The 16,978-nt window shown below is 36.4% G+C and overlaps 1 protein-coding gene across 4 annotated transcripts in view; it reads right to left on the minus strand.

Annotated features, from left to right (window-relative positions):
* LOC117604087 (fibroblast growth factor 18) overlaps positions 1 to 16,978 on the minus strand; it is a 106,677-nt gene that overhangs the window by 34,025 nt on the left and 55,674 nt on the right. Inside the window, exon 1 of one of the 4 annotated variants that reach the window (XM_034323800.2) lies at positions 15,427 to 16,430. The exons of 2 other annotated variants lie outside the window; for them this stretch is intronic. In XM_034323800.2, coding sequence (XP_034179691.1) covers positions 15,427 to 15,446 — 20 coding nt within the window. In that variant the 5' untranslated portion in view covers positions 15,447 to 16,430. Of the gene's footprint in view, positions 1 to 14,942; positions 16,431 to 16,978 lie in introns of those variants that run through there. One more of the 4 variants, XM_034323804.2, reaches the window with a different exon arrangement.

A 16,978-nucleotide genomic window follows, 5' to 3' on the forward strand; every position in this document is an offset into this window, starting at 1 on the left:
CAAATTTTCAAATTCCAAAATTCTAAAATTCAAGAAGTATAATTAAGTATACATATTTCTCCTAACAAAGGAGGAATATTACCATAAAATCATATTTAGTAGTTACTTATAAGGGAAAAAGAAAGGAACGGAGTAATGATTAAGTAGAGTAACGTACGCTTTATGAGACAGAGGCATTTTGGGATTGTCTTCATAACTTAATCCAAACCTTTCATATAAATTTATAGAAAATATATGAATTGCTATCACATTTCAACAAAAGGCTATTTACTAACTGGTAAAATAAAATCTTGATATTTACATACTTATTGCAGATGAGAAATTTGCAATAATAAAATGAAATTATAATAAAATATCGAAATTACAGTAATTCAAATTTAAAATAAAGGATTAATTACAGAGATTAATTAAAAACTGACCCAAACGTACCTCTTCTCCCTCTCATCCTACTTCATATCAATTTTTGTTATACATTGTATGCAAAATTCAACGATCCTACTGGTTAAATAATCTTTAAGGAACATCTCGAAGAATTCCACATGGGTTTCAGAGAGATCAGCCTTAATGGGCTGTTATTTCGAACCGACCAGGTTACAATTACATATTCAATCAGAGAATAATAACTCTTAAGACGATATATCAGTACCGTAACTGATAATCATAGCGTTATATCGACGGTGAAAATTGTTACACCGGAATTGCCACGCGTGACGTTCAACTGGTTATTTATGCGCCCTATATCGCCTTTCTTCGTTCCACCTTGATCTTCTTCATATATCTTCCATATTGACGGGTCTGATCTTTTTTTCGCACGTGACGACGAAAACCGATCCGCGAAATTCGTCAAAAATTTTTTCATTTCTCTGATATTTCAAGCATAAACAATTAGAATAAATATGTACATGCAACATGAAATATAATTACGGTAGTTCATGTAAATTTTAATTATTCAAATGACGATTTTCCAATTCGCCAAATTAATAGAATTTCAATTATTGAATTATATTAAATTTGTGCTGTCCTCCCCCACTAAATTGCAATTAATTAACATAGCAACTTGTCAGAAAGACAATAAATAATTCAACACTTTGCAACACCAGACGTCATGTCTAATTATCAATTCTGATGTATCATCATTACTGTTATCAGTCTTTGATTGCCCGTTTGATGACCCATTAGAACTAATCACGCCGAAGAAGAGGCGCGAGGTTTTCTTCAAGGGTCTAATCGATCGAGCTATTAAGCTTGCCGAACAACAGGTCCGCGAATATCTCCGAAACGTACCCCTGAATTTACCAAGCATGTCGGTGTGAACACGGGACCTCGTCTTAGGTGGTCCTCCTAACGATCGCGATACAAAATCGTTTTAAAGACTTGTACGTACTCTTACGACGTTCAACAGCTCGGCTAGTCGAAGCTTTTTCCTTCTATTTTCCCTGTCGCAACATCATATTTATCAATTAACCGAGCAATTAACTTGATTACCATATTTTCCATACCGCAGCCCAGTCCTGAACTGATCCGCTATCTCCACCCATGTCATCCCGGTACAAATTAGCGTGCGTGCAATTTACTTTTCGCGTGTTGCTCGACAAATGGAACAAGAAAAATTTTCTTGACTTTACAGAGAAATGAAGGTTTATAAAAAAAAAATATTTTTCACACGTGAAACTAGGTAATTGCCAGGGATGCTTTTTGGAAAAATAAAAAATTTTGAATCGAAGTAGGTACATCCATTAGCTTGATCAAACTACTGTACTGTCGCAATAGATCAATTAATATCTATCGTTGTACAAGGATATAACGGATGATACACGGTGGATACTTTCGAGGCACTTTATAAGTACAAGTCGAGGCCGCCCGCGTCGTGAACTCAAGATGTTTGTTTGGTTTTCCCACGAAGAATGCCCGTGAAGGACACTCGAAACTCGGGGTACCGTGCACCTCGAGCATCAGAGAGTTTCCAACTCCCAATACTTTGATCGTTGTCATCGTCAAAGTGATTGTCGGCGTCCTAGAAACGAGCTACGGGGAATCAGCTGCAGAGTGGAGCACCGTAACCGAAATAATTTTCGATTTTCAACACGAAATTACCAGTTATCAAGTTGGAATTGAAAGATAATATGGAGAATGACTAAAACTCTGAAAGCTTCGATTTGAAAATGAACTACTGAAATAAAAATGATTCTACTATAATAATAATCTTAGAGTAAAAATTAGTCAATCGTATGAGAAATACAATGCAGTGTCGAAAATGTTAAATTATGATTTCTTCAATTTATCGATTCAATTGCAAGTATCGTTACGGTAGCCTGATAATCGATAAGGAATCGCTGGCAGAAACTAATCTACTAGACACAAGCTCGTGAATTTTTTAAGACCCTGTAGGGGGTCGACGTCTCTGTAAGTCGATACCCCTGGCTCAAATACCATGCTTCAGTCTTTCGTTTACTTCGAACTGGCTATTCCTCGAATACCTTTCACGTACTTACATATTTTTACCATTTTGACATTACTCTGTTATTCGTTTATTTAATTACCGGTGATCAATAATTAAAATTTAATTATAAGAAAAGCTGTAAATTTGACAAAATGATAATTTGAAAGAAAATAAATGAAATGTATAAGAAAACGATTTGAAAATTCACGTAATTAATATGAAAAAATCTCGAATCAACACTAAAACGACAAAGTAACCAATAACTACTGAATAATTCTTCGGACGAGATAATAATTGTAGGCAGGTCAATCGTCCGCCAATGGCAAAGTTGCACGATACTCGATAATATTGATAGGAACGAATTCCGACATCAATCTCCTTCTAAATATTTAACTTCTCGTTCACTGACCCTTCTCAACCAGACTGTCGTTGTGAACCCACCATTCCTATCACATTGTATGTGAATATACGCAACATCATATTGCAATGGTCACAACAGGGGCAATTCGGTGTAGCTGACCGATGCGATACTCGGCTTCACCACCGAAACAGTACGATAACACGTTTAGTTCGTTATCGCAGTCGTATCGCGTTACCAACCAAGACGACTCGCGGTATCAGTGCGTGTCCGTGTCATGAAATCCACGTTCCCTTTAACTTCTTAATTTAAGAAGCGTTAAATATGTATTTCGACATATAAAATTGCTTCAAAGCTTATTTCACGAAACTTAAGTATTAAAAAACAAAATGCAATTATTTTAACTTTAATCTGTTAAATTGCAACTTAAAAATCACAGCAATTTATATGTAAAGAAATTTCTGTTACTAGAAGGATGAGCATCAAGAAACATTTGAAAAATGTGGGAATCATAAAAGCAGGGGCAGTGTGATCGTGTTACAGAATTCTTCAGGGTAAAAGTAGCTTGCAAAATGCACATTTACATGCACGACAGTAAGATTGTTCGACCGTAAGATCTGTCTCGAAGCGTTTCCCTTCGTATTTCTCTGTGCCGGCATCCGTGGAAGCAATAGCAGCAACAGCTACCCGGGACTGGAATTTCTCGACGGGTTCGACGGCCATCCCGTGGGGGATGAGGGAATAGAAGAGCCGGAGCCCTTCGAGAAGGGGTTGGAGATACGGACAAAACAAGACGCGAGGAATTCACGACAAGTCAGCGGAATAAAGTTTTCCCAGTGGCGCCCGAAAAGTTGGGAAAACTAGAAGCAGAGAGGAGCTTAGAGAGAAGAGCCCCGAGGGGTCAGAGGTGAACATGAATAGAGGCAAAGCTAAACTAAAGTCGATGGCCGACGTCGCAGGGATAAGAAGGTAGAGATGGGGGGGATACGATCGACTTGGTAAGTTCAATTTGTAAACAGAACTCTCAATAATGGAAAATTGTTACACCCTGAAGAGTAACTCTTACTACTTTCGACAGAAGTGGAACGGGCGAAGGTGGAATGAGAACAATGGATACGCGAAGTTTAGTGCTGAACAATGCTAGTAAGTAGGTATTTTACTAGAAACTGTCGTTCGAAGAAAGAGCAGTTACCGAAACTGTTACACAGCAGAATTCTACTTAACAACGATATTTATTCTACTCGTGCCAAATTACAAATACCCGTGAGAATATTATTAGCTTGGCAGACTATATTCCCGATTTCCATCTTCTTTCTGTAGAAAATTTTTTATTAAAATTCAAGGGTGTCTAAGAAAGACTATTATGGGTTTTTAAAAATTTTTTTAAATTGCGAATAACATGAGTATTAAAAATTCGTCTTCAAAGGGTTAAATTAGCAGTACAATACAGAGATTAATTAAAAAATGGTAAGATGCTCCGTAACTTACGAACGGGATTGTACGTTAAAAATTTCTCTAAATAACATCATACTGCATACCTTTAATAATATTAAAACAAGATTAAAGAAAGGAAGAAGAAACTTTGTAGAGACCATCATTTTTACGATGCCATATTACTAAATTAACCGCTAATTTTGGTTCACTCGTCCTTCTTATTTCATCTTCGACATGCCTGTCATCACTGCCGGAATCCTATTAAACTTTCAACGATATAAAAATTAATTGCTACCAGGGCAGTTCGTTGCGGAGAGGACACTCGTTAGAGGGTCCCGAAATGACGTCAGGCATAGTAACGAGGGAGATGGGGGTCCGACTTTTCACGTCCTGTTCCTCCTACCCTTATAGTCGGCTGCCATGCATGGTGGTAGTCGATTCATCGAGCTGTATCGTGTCACTTGGCCGTTCATTGTGATTTACACGATCATTAACGATACCGGCCACCGGAGAAAGAGAGATTTACGCCGTTTCGGTGGAAACAGCTGTTTCTTTAGGGATAACCCAACACTGAGAACACCATACGGAATATCCACCAAAGAGATATTCATTTTTACGAGTGGTCTAGCTCGTTACCGAAATCAACTTCGTTTTTTCCCCTTTATCTAACCGTTTTGTATAGCAATAAATGATTCATGGGACGGTCCTATTTTATTATTAGGTATAAATCTACCTTTATGGCGTTCCTTCATATATCCCTAATAGAGATATCTTTATAACATGTTAGTGAAGAAGAAAATTTGTTCGTAACATGAAAATATGATAATTATTAACGGAAAATGTTGAAGACTTTTGTTATAATACTATGTTACCGTGTATCGTTTCCCACTCTTCCGGCTCCTCTTTCTTCAGGTATAACCCACTACCATGGAACGGGCTGATTGACTTTTTAATTGAACCACCGCGACTGGCAATTAGCTACCTTCTCTCTTCAGCTTATTTTACATGGACATACTCTCCGTGTGTTCGCGCTCTCTTAACACTATCATTTGCATTATTTAAAAGAAATTATAAATGTTACGTGTACGCGGATTTCGTCCACCCCAAAATATTTGATCACTGAGAAAAATAAATCCTCTTGATGAGTTCAAGATTTTTGACAATAGAATCAGAATTAATCAAAATGATGAGTCATCGATTTTTTATTTAAAGAATTTTGATGATTGCAAAATTTTTCTTACCAAAACCTTCTAAATTAATTACCAAATTAGTACCAGAAATTAATTTAATATGAAAAATGAGAAATGGATAATAAGATTGTAATTCTATGATTCATAGTGATTGGTTGTCAATTTTTCAAATCGATTTGCAAGTTAGTTGTTGATTTCGCTCGTCACCTCTCATATTTTCGCTGGCCTGCCAACGTTGTTACGTGACATTCTCTTTTTCTCCCGTTATTTACACTGTTACATAATATTCATAATTACAGTTTGCCTCCTGTCATACGCTCAATTATACGCGTTATTTATAGACTCCTTAAGGTGCACCCAGAACTCGCGAGATGAAAAGTAAATGTACCGTTTTCCTTCTGTGTTGTGCAAAATAATCAGATTAGTTGCGAAATTAGTGCCGCAAATATTGCCAAATTTATCAAGTATCAATTTTGATAAGAATGCAAAACATTGCAATCTATATTTTTCAAAAAATCTTAAATTTAAATTCAATATTTTATATGAAATTTCCTATAAATGATTCCATTTCGATTTTAATTAATAAGTTAATCAATCAACAGCTAATAATTATCATTCATAATGACATAATTTTACATACAGGTAATACTTTTTAAATTTCTCACTTACCTAAAAATACGTTTACATGTGCCAACAAATCTTGACTTTTACAGGGATCAAATGATTGATGATTTGATTTGAAATTAAATCATTTTGATCAGAGATATTTTAATACAGTACCACCCAGCGTATCGGATAAAAATTATGTTATCATATTCTATACTTTCAATACAAATTTAACATAATGTAGACAGAACCAGATTAAGATATCCAGGGTCCAAGGCTACCAAACCTTCCAGAGCCCCTTGGTTGATAAACATGATTTTACAATTAATATTAAATAACATATCATCCCAAAATAAAGGGGTAAAGATAAGAAAACTTTAATTCAATATTTTGTAACATAATCTATAGTGTAAATAGAAAACATAACAGATCCTCTGGGAAGTAGAGCCTAGGGCAGTAACCCACCCCCATAATGGAGGGAATTTGAAATTTTCTGTTATTAAAATAATGAAAAATGATCTCAAGAAGAGATGTTAAGAAGAAGAAAGCAATTGAAATCAATGTAAAAGTAAGCAATCTTTCACGGTAGACAAGAATCGTCCGGTTGGATGGAAACCATTTCCAGATATGACGAAGGCCAACATAGTTCAGACAGCGATACGCTATAATATCGCGCAAAGTGCGTTATCGAACGATGAAATAAATCTGAAGAAACGAAAGGTACATAACCATAGAACGATCGATCCATTCGGCGGAATCGCCAGAAGGCACAAAAGACGTCGAGTAAAGTAGCCAGCCCCCGAGTATACAAATACCCACAATGCGGTTTCCGGTGAACGACGTCGTCGAAAATGTACGTTGATGGATCTCGTACGACACGATCCGGAAACGTAGGAACCACCGACAAACGATACACGGTACTTTTGTCGCATCCATTTCGTATCATTCCATTTTTTCTCTCTTTCCATCCTATCCCTTTTTTTTTTCTCTTGTATTATTAGTCCGAGTCGAGCCAAGACGGGACCATTTCTGACGGTCGTTACCCGAACGAGAAGGCCGCATTGAGATCAGGCTATTGCACTTTTAATGTCCCCTCCCTGGGAAATATCCAAGATTTTGCTACAAAGAAGCATATGGAGAAAACTGTGGCGCATGTTCGTATAAAGTGTAAGGGGATGTGTGCTACGTGGAAGAGCGGGAAATACAGGCGTTTACGTTCGCACGCATCGAATTTACCGTTATTCCCACCCTTCGCGAAATAATGGGGACCGTTCCGTTCCGTTCGCCATTTCTGCCCACGCGCTCGCGTGGCAGGATTCATTGTTCTCCGATAGACGACAGGGAAGTACGTAAAGCACTTCTCACGATCGATTATGCCGGCACCCTTTTCTTCCACGTGTCGTCGAACAGTTCGTCTGTTGTCGGGTTGATCTCGTGTTTTAGGGGGTATTCTTATTTGCAGGCGAATTTTTTCAAATTCTTTTTTTTTTCAGAAAAATATAAGTGGAATTAGGGGAATCTTTTTGGTGTAGTTATAAAATTAAATATATGTTTTGTATATAGACTGATGATGCAAATAGAAATGAGTTGATTCCTCAGACAAGATTTCTTTGGAAAATTTTCTTTTAGGATGTTGATTGCATTATTTGGTGGATTTCAAAACATACAAAAACATTGACATGATTTCATGATATAAAAATACCGTAAAATAGTAATCTGGTATGTTTGATGAAAATGACTCGATAAAAATCTCATCAATATTCTTAATATGAAATGGCTTGACATTGGACCAAACAATGAATCATCAAATTTATAGCTCATTATTACCCATTAACAAATACTTATTCAATTTTTAATCACTCATACCATAAAATAGTAATGGATTTTTTTATTTATTGTACTATAGACAGAAGATTATAAATTCTTCATATCAAAATAAATTGAAAATTTCTGTATCAATTTAACATGTAAGCTATGGATATTTAGGTATTTATATAATAAGACATATTTTTCATTTGAAATGCAACTTATACCTAATACTTTTATTAGGAAACGCGATCTAACGAAAGGACAAAGTCATCAAGAAAATGAGAGTTTGACAGTAAGTAATACGCGAAATGGATACATCTGGAAATCCTTCAACCTCCCAAGTGGTTCATTCTAAAAGGAAAAAAATGAAATAAGACAGTGTCGTACTAATTACAGCTTCATCCGCAAAAGCGACGGCTGTTGGGAAGCGCGCAAGCAATTCCGTAGGATTAGCCGTCACCTTACACCTATTCGGCTTAGGGCCCCCCGTAACGAACAGCGGATGTAGAAATACCCTGAGCCAGCGCATTACTTTATACACAGCTACCTGGTAACACTGGTAGCGGGAACGCCCGGCGACGTTTGCTTCGAGGTCAAAACTCGATCTGACTCGAGAACCCTGAACACCCATTTGCCAAGTGTGAATACACACTAGGGTGTAACGAAGAAAATCATAATTTTCCTAATTGTCTTATAATTCTCCTGGACTCTGACAGGAATAACTCAACTATCGAGAATAATTGATTTCTTACGCTTTTCTCTTTGAATATTGCACAACTGCTGATACCATTCGCGAAATCATTAGATAGTATTATCAAAATATATGACGATGTTATCCCATATATTTATGTATGCCCGACTTAGTAAGTTTTGATATAACGATTACACTTATCTAGCTTTTTTTTTTTCATTTCCTCCGTTAATTGCAATCTGTTATATAATAGAAATAAATAATTATCTTATCATACAGGAACCAACACCAATGAAAATGACATAAAATTAAATTAAAATTAGAACTCTCCCCATGGTCTGACCAAGGGTTAAACAGATATCGAATATTTAAAATTGGCATTTATCTAATTATTATTACTATGCTATCAAAGTCCGTGATCATGAAATCTCGTAGATCGTCGATGAGTTAAGATAATTTCAGATTACATAATTCCAAAAGTTCTATCACACTTGTCACAGTAGCCGGAACGAATAATCTCGTTTCCAGTTCTACAATACTGAATACGGTTTACTTAGTTCGGTTTAAACCTGTTCGATTAAATCATCCAATGAATAGATTGCATGGCGAGCTCTTTGAGTTCGCTGATCTTGACCCAAGGTGTTGCACGTGTTATCGTCGGCGGTATTGAAATCTACAAGCTGAACCTACGCGTTCGGTCGTGCCACTCTTTCAAACGCTCCCTCGTGCAGTCTGGAAGCGGGTGCTTATGTGCATGAAGCCAGAATGAGTACGCAATACGCATGGCGTTAAGTTACGTTCATGCTGTGTTTGCTACGCCACCGTGCTCTTTCAAACAGTACAGTCTTCAGGGAAATTTAAGCGACGTTAAGGGATCATTCTAATTATGAGCCTCTTAAAAATCAATTCTCTTTGAGGGGATACACGTGTTGGAGTGAAAATTATTTCACAGATTTTTAATTATAAAAAAGAACCACTACGAGGACGAATAGAAATGAAAGAAATTTGAAGCGTTTAACAAAAGTTAGATTAGAATTAGAAATTTTTCATGGGGAATATGGAGTATCTGGAATTTTAGGGTGCCAGAGTGAAGATAGAAGCAATGGCTGGTATCTATCGGGCAATAGGTTGTGCTCGGATGACCGCTTCTACACGTTTAATGTGCCGAAGTAGATAAGTTAAGTTAGGATACTCGCTCTTACACCTGCGCTACACCCAAAGAAATACCACTGTGCTCGTAAACGAGAGCCTTTACTTAACACATTATCAAGCCTGGTAATTGACCAAATTACCGATAAGAAATTACTGGTCGATTTCTGAGAAAATCACTCCTGTACTCTTGTACCTTAACCGAGCAGGAAGCGACAAAGTGCTTGATTCCCAGTCGAAGGTTGAAACGACGATAAAGGTAATGGATCTTCTATTAGAGCACCGAATAACGTTAGAGAGTGGCCCTCTTTAGTCAGCACTTTCGGTACTAATTGAAATTCAACGGACAGTACTTTCCGATATTTCCAGTTAAGTGACACCTAAGTGAATTAGGAACTTATTAAATTGGGAAGACGTTGATTTCGAAAGAACCTTCACCGATTTCTCTCCTAACTTGAATAAATTGGAAAATGGATATCGAATTAATGAAAATGATTGATTTAGAAAGAATATTTGGACGCTGCGTGCTCGTAATGTTCGAAACTATTTGACGAAGCATTACCACTATAGTATTCGATATCAATCCTCGACACGAGGCGGATAATATCGTTACCGCGACCTTGTTTTCCCTGATTGGATTGCCATCGTGCTTGTATCAATACAACCAACTATTCGATACACCTTATCGAAATGATACGAATTCGAAGATCGGCCTATCGATATTCATCGCTTTTTCAGTTGCATCAGAAGTCAAAGTTCAAAGAGTTTCATAAGAAGAAGGCGAATACTGCTTACAACAACGAAACAGCTATCTTTTAGATCTCGCAAAATAAGTAATCAAAGTACCTCAGATTTTTCTGGATTTTTAGATAGTTAGAGTAAACATATTTATTAATCTATTATCGCTACCGTTATTCAATAGCATTTTCATTTTATTCTATCACTATTATTGTTTTATCATTAGAGTACTATTATTTTTCATTACTATTATTCTATTATCCTATTACTCTTATTATTTCAAAATGCTAACCGTTCTTGTCAAAATAAAATTGATATTAATTTAAAAAACTGGCTCTATTGTCTCTTGTACTATAATATAACAACTTCATTATTTTATTTTTCTCTCCACTTGTTGATAAAACATCAGTGTCAATCCGAATACTAATAAAACATCCGGTCATGCAAAAACTTAATTCAAAATTCAATGAAATATATCAACCGAGGTGATAAGAGTTAATTAATTTGAAGTAAGTACATACAGTAATATAAGATAATTTCAGAATAAACATAACTGCTTAATTGTACCGTTTCGATGCTACTACCAGGGTATATTTCATAATGAAACGAAACAATTCGAAAGAAATATTTACCGTGATAATAAAAATGATTCGCGAAGATTCAAAGTGTTGCACTTCGCTCGTTCTTACGACGTACGTCAATAATGGATCGAAGTGCATCATCGATCACTACAACCGGATTTACGTTCGCTAAAATCTTTCTTGTGTTCGCTTATTATTCATGTTAGCACATGTGCTGGCAGAAATTAAAATACGTGTTTGTAGCATAGACAGTCGGCACATCTGTAGGAAAATTTCATAAAGATTTGTGGAAAAAAAATGACACGATTTCCCTGCATCGGTTACATTTTAACTCTTGAAGGGGGATTATACTGACCCTCTTAAAGATATTGAAGGACCCAAAGGACTAATCGTGTCATTAATTTAATCCTTCTATTAGAAACGTAATTTGTTAGTAAAGTCATTTAATTGGAGACAAATGTGATTGACCGGTTTGTTATCAACGACATACACGAGGTGGTGACTGATTATCGTCTTATCAAAACATGTGTTCAATATGTGTAAAAATAACAGTTGACCACCCAATACTAGAAACCGTAGTGACGATCAACGAGACGTAAAAGGCGTTTATATTCCACGATAGCCGACAGATAATTTGATTCAAAATTTGTCGAACATTATTTTAAAAAAAAGGAGAAAAAATATTCTTCATCACAAAAAAAGAAAAATAATCTTCAGTTATCGATTCATCGCGATACATTCTTTGTTAATATAATTTGACGATTCGAATCTCTATATAATAAACCGATTTAAAAAAATGATCGATTTGGTATGATTGGTATGAACGGAACTCTAATTTTAATAATAACTATTTATTGCTATTATATTAAATTTAATTCAAAGAATATCTCATCGAAAAATTCGAATAGCTTTAATGATAAAATTGATAAACAAACATTTTTAATTTGACCTAATTTTGAAAGATGTAATCAAAGTATTTAAAAGTGCATTGGACCTCAAATTTAATAAAAATTGGATATTTTTTTCTATTATGCCAAAGACCCCAAGCTGTTTATGACACATTATTATCTACTATAATAATTTAATTTAATGATTGCAATGTGATAATTTTTAAAAATTTATCAATTCGATTCAAATCTTGAGAGGTATAATTAAAGCACCCTGAGGGTTCCAATTTTCATCACCTACTTCAATGATACTGAACAAATTTATGAAACAAGAAACGAATGGTAAAATATGAAAGTTTTCTCGAAGAAAACTTAAAACGTTTCAACGTTTTATTCTTATCTTTTGGTGCGCAAATGTTTACGAAACCAAGCAACATTTATCGCAGTAAGGTTCATCAGCCTTTATGATCAAATTCTTACATTTACAATGAAAAAAAGAGACAATGCGTTAATATAAATTATGAGAAAATAGGAAATTTCTTTCAGCAAAGCTGAAATGACACAAATTTAAGTAACAATTTCACAGCTCGTCGAATTCCTACTTTCTTATTATATTAACATCTTCACGGACGATTAGGGTCAAATTGACCATGAGGAATTAGGAAATCGATAATAAATCGAGCACAAAGCTGCTCGTACAATCTTGCTAGACAAACGAAGATCGTTAAGGTAAACGATGTACACTCGTGATCAAATCAGGCTTACCCGGAGAAAATGGTGATGTCCCTGATTCCCACCCTTCCTCATAGACTTCCTCGAGAAAAATAACAATGTCACGAAAGAGACCCACATATGTATAAGTCTGTGACTCCTCACCACTTGAGTATAAATATTTACTTTGCTATTCCCAGTTTTCAGTTACATACTAAATTTTATTTTATATTATTTTTTCTAAATTATTTTTAATATTAATATTCTACTTCCCCTATATGACTAGTTTTTAATGCCTTCTTTCCAAAGGTACTTGAAAAAAATTATGTTTGACCTATATACAAATTAGGGTTAGTGGGTCAACATAAATTAACAAAAATTTGACAATTAAATTAAAAAGATAATAAATCAATTATGTATTCCGTGCAAGAAAGATCCAAGTTCCCAGAAGAATTTTTGCATCCAGCAATAAAACTGTATCTTTGATTTATTATTAAAAGGAAAGAAAGATAGAAAATGGTTACAGTTTGTACCAATCGATCAAACACCAGGACAACAGAAACAGAGAAAAAGTATGAGATAAAAGAAGAAGCAAAGAAAAAAAAAAGTAGAACAGTAACGAGCGTGAGATCAAGACAGACTATGCTTGACCATTGCTTAATCGAAAGAGGCTCATTCAGAAAGCATTTTAATTGCGCGTTTCGCTTATCTAAAATATGTCGGCTTATCATCGACGTATCGTTTGATTTTCCAACTGACAATCCATTGCTTTCGATAAGCACCAAAGTGTCGGAATCCCATCATCTGCCTCCGATCGAAGATCCGAAACTCGTATGGTCCGACCGTCGCATACTGGCGGATTTTTCCAAAAAAAGATGACTATGGTCATCGATTAAATGATTTTTGTAAAACAATAAACAGTGCAAAAATAGCTCAGAGAATGAATTGTCAGTTTTACATAATACGACTTTCTCGAGAAATATTAATTCCACCTAAAAGTCTTTTTCTACAGTTTGTATCACTACTTTCTAACACTTCACCCCCTGCCAGCTGAAATACCGTTATCCAACTACCCATAACCCGACAGTTTCTTTCATTTTTATGCTTTCAGGAGCACAAATGCTAGTTTCAAACACAAAATTATCAAATTTGATTTAATAGAAAATTATTGATATTCTGTTAAAGGATAAACGTAAGCAAAATTTAAAATTTTATTCGGATGATGTTCGAATAAATTTTTAATATAAAATTATTTAAGAATGAGGAATGATTTTTTGTATCCAAGATTTCTTTGAATCTTTGAAATTTAAAAAATTTATTATAATACATTTTTATGCAAATCTTTGGAATTTAAGAAATTTATTATAATAAATCTTTGTTCTCTGGAATCTCTAGAATTTAGAAGATTCATTATAATAAATCTTTATTTGAATAATTTTTATTAGTGTATACAATGAAAAAGTATTTTGGTGTAATTTTTTGTTTCAATGGTAGACCATTGCTTGTTTATATATTATCTGCTTTAAAAGATAAATAGAACATTAAAAATGCCTGTAAGCGATAGTGGAATGACATTTTAATAAAACTTAATTTTCAAATTATCGTGCAGAGAAGCATTCGTGTTATTTCTGCTTATGAAAAAAAGAAATTCTGATGTTTTTTGTGCCTGAGTCTGAGTTCGAGGAAACTGAAAATAAATATCCGAATCAATGTTTCTGTTAACCTCAGACATCTATCATCAAGTTATTAATTATCGAGTCTTTTAAAAGTAATAACTTAGCATATAAACAACATTAAATGGCGCCAGAGTATTTTGTGCAAAAAATTTTGTATTTTTGACAGAAAATATTTTTAATAAAATTCTATAAATCTATTATTCATCTGTATGATACCTGACCTATTATGATACATTCTTGACCCACTTTTGAAACATGTAAATATTAATAATCAAAAGAAAAATTCTAAAACTATTGTATCACGAGTTTGACCTTACCGTCGCGTAGCCAGGAAGAACATCAAAGAAATACGCGATGATAACACTACAAGTTACTAAACTTGCAATTGTTTATAATTAAATTCTATTTCCTTCCATTTACATTCTTCTAAAGCTTCAAACTTAAATTTCCAACCAACGACATTCAAAATTCAATTTGGAATTTTACACCCGGCCACCGAATGGCAACTGTTTAATAATTTATAGATCTATAAATGGCTAATTAATATAATCAATCAATAATAAGTCTCCGAACCAGCAGCAGGGTAACTTTTTCTCCCTACACGTTTCCCTCAGCGTGAAATCATTTAGTTTCGCCCCAGCCCAGTGTATATGTACGGGTTAGGACACTTACATTTGGTTCCGCGTTAGACGATGTAGATTGACGAGATCGTGAAGAGAACGCGTAATCCGAAGCGGACGTCATCCCAGTATTCGTGTACGAAAAACCTTAATCAGCCCGTAGTCAGGATTCATTCACCACCGGTCGTCGCGTGCGTACTCGCGACCACTAACCACATCAACAACATCAGACACTCGCTACCGCATCACGAGCCAGGAAACGGCCACGATTTCGATTTCCAAAACGAAACATCAACTAAATGCGCACGTGGTTTGATCACGATGCACAATATGAAACACATTCAAGTGTCCGAATACCTTGGCGGAGATGCCGAGATCGTTCTTTCGTCGGATCCTCTTCGAATCATTTTTAACTTATCGCCGCACGATAAAACCGATTCGAACGTGAAAATGAAACTCGACTAATCTCGAGGTAATCACTGTCGAAACGACTCTTACGGTAAACCCGTGTGAAAATGAAATAAAACAACACTCACGTGCTTAAAGTGAGACGCATCCAGGCGCGTTCCGTCAGCAGCGTCGACGCATTGCGTCGGGCTGGCTTTACGGAGCTACTATTTAAAATCCTTGCATCTAGCGGCTTCTTGGTCTTCCGAAATTCCCTCCGCACTCAACAATTTCCAATATTAAAACACTAGAGCACTGTTTTGTCGCTTCGAGACCAATGTACTCTGTCAAATCGACCGAGATCGAGGTGAAATTACCGGCTACCTTGATAACACGTAGCACATAACGGATTTGATCGAAAACGATTCACAATAATAATAAGCGAAAACGGCGGCAGAGGGCGAAAGGGTGGGGGGGGGGAAGGTAAACCGTTCCGTGCTACTCGTGCACTGGTAGACGTAAACACTAGGGTCGCGAACACCACCGGACGAAGAAACTCCTGATTCGCATCGGGCACTGTTTGCACGATCGTTCACCCCTTCGATACACTCCCTGTCGGTCGTAGCACGCGATCTAATGTTGAACGGTGATAGTGTAAACAAGAGGAGAGCTCAGGTAGCAGCACGAAACCACTGGGTGCACTTGGACTGTCGCCAACATCTCTGGGCTGATCCGTTGCCGGGGTTCCTTGGCGCTCGTCCAAAGTGGCATGTCACGAGGGTTGGACGTAGAAAAAAAAAAAAAAAAAAAAAAAGAGGACGGTAAAGGGCTGGAAAGTTGCGTTACAGAGCTACTCCACTAGCGGTCAACCTGTGTTTGTAGTCCGGAAAAAAACTGTTCCCCGTCGGCTGGGACGCGTATAAAAGGGCTTTCCCCGATCGGTTTGTTGCTCACCGAACTCGATACGTGTACGATCCGCGATGGCCAGTTGTCACCGAACAACTACGACGTAACTCCGATGCCAGGCAGCGGAACAACACGAGAGTAGGAACGCGTTAGGCACAACGATATACAACCGATGGTTACGAGAGACCCGGAGGCTCGAAGGCGCGCGAGTCAGCCCCACTAGTGTTCGGTTCTCGCTTACCTGGCCGCTGCCCTGCTGCCGTTGCTTGCCTAGAACCGTACCCCCACCCCTTCTCCTACCACCCCTCCACTCGTTGCGTACACGAGGATGCCCCTCCATCGTTCTTACTTAACCCCTCTCCGACACTTACCAACCTCCTCCTCCTCCTCCTCTCTCTTTCTATCTTCTTACCCCTTTTTGCAACATTCGCTGCTCTCGCTTAACACATTACCTACCGCTCGCAAATCAAACGGATAAGCGCTATCACTTTATAACTTAACCCTTGCAGCGTGGACCGTGAAAGATGCCGCACAGCCGCGTGTTTCGCGAAAAATAGATGTACACTTACGGAAGCTTAAACAACGAGTTGCAGTGGAGTACTTTGAAAAGGGCTGCAACCTTTTTTATTTCCTTTCGAATATTAGTTTGGATGTCAAAATTGTTGTCTAAATTTTTAATTAATAAATCAGAAGATATCATGTTATTAGGTAATTTTAAATGAATTATAAAGGTAATAAGAAACGTTATTAACTGTTTTTGAAAATAAAAACGAATTCAATTCTAAAATCGATACT

The sequence above is a fragment of the Osmia lignaria genome, chromosome 11 (genome assembly GCF_051020975.1).
Source record: "Osmia lignaria lignaria isolate PbOS001 chromosome 11, iyOsmLign1, whole genome shotgun sequence".
NCBI classification, from domain to species: Eukaryota; Metazoa; Arthropoda; class Insecta; order Hymenoptera; family Megachilidae; genus Osmia; species Osmia lignaria.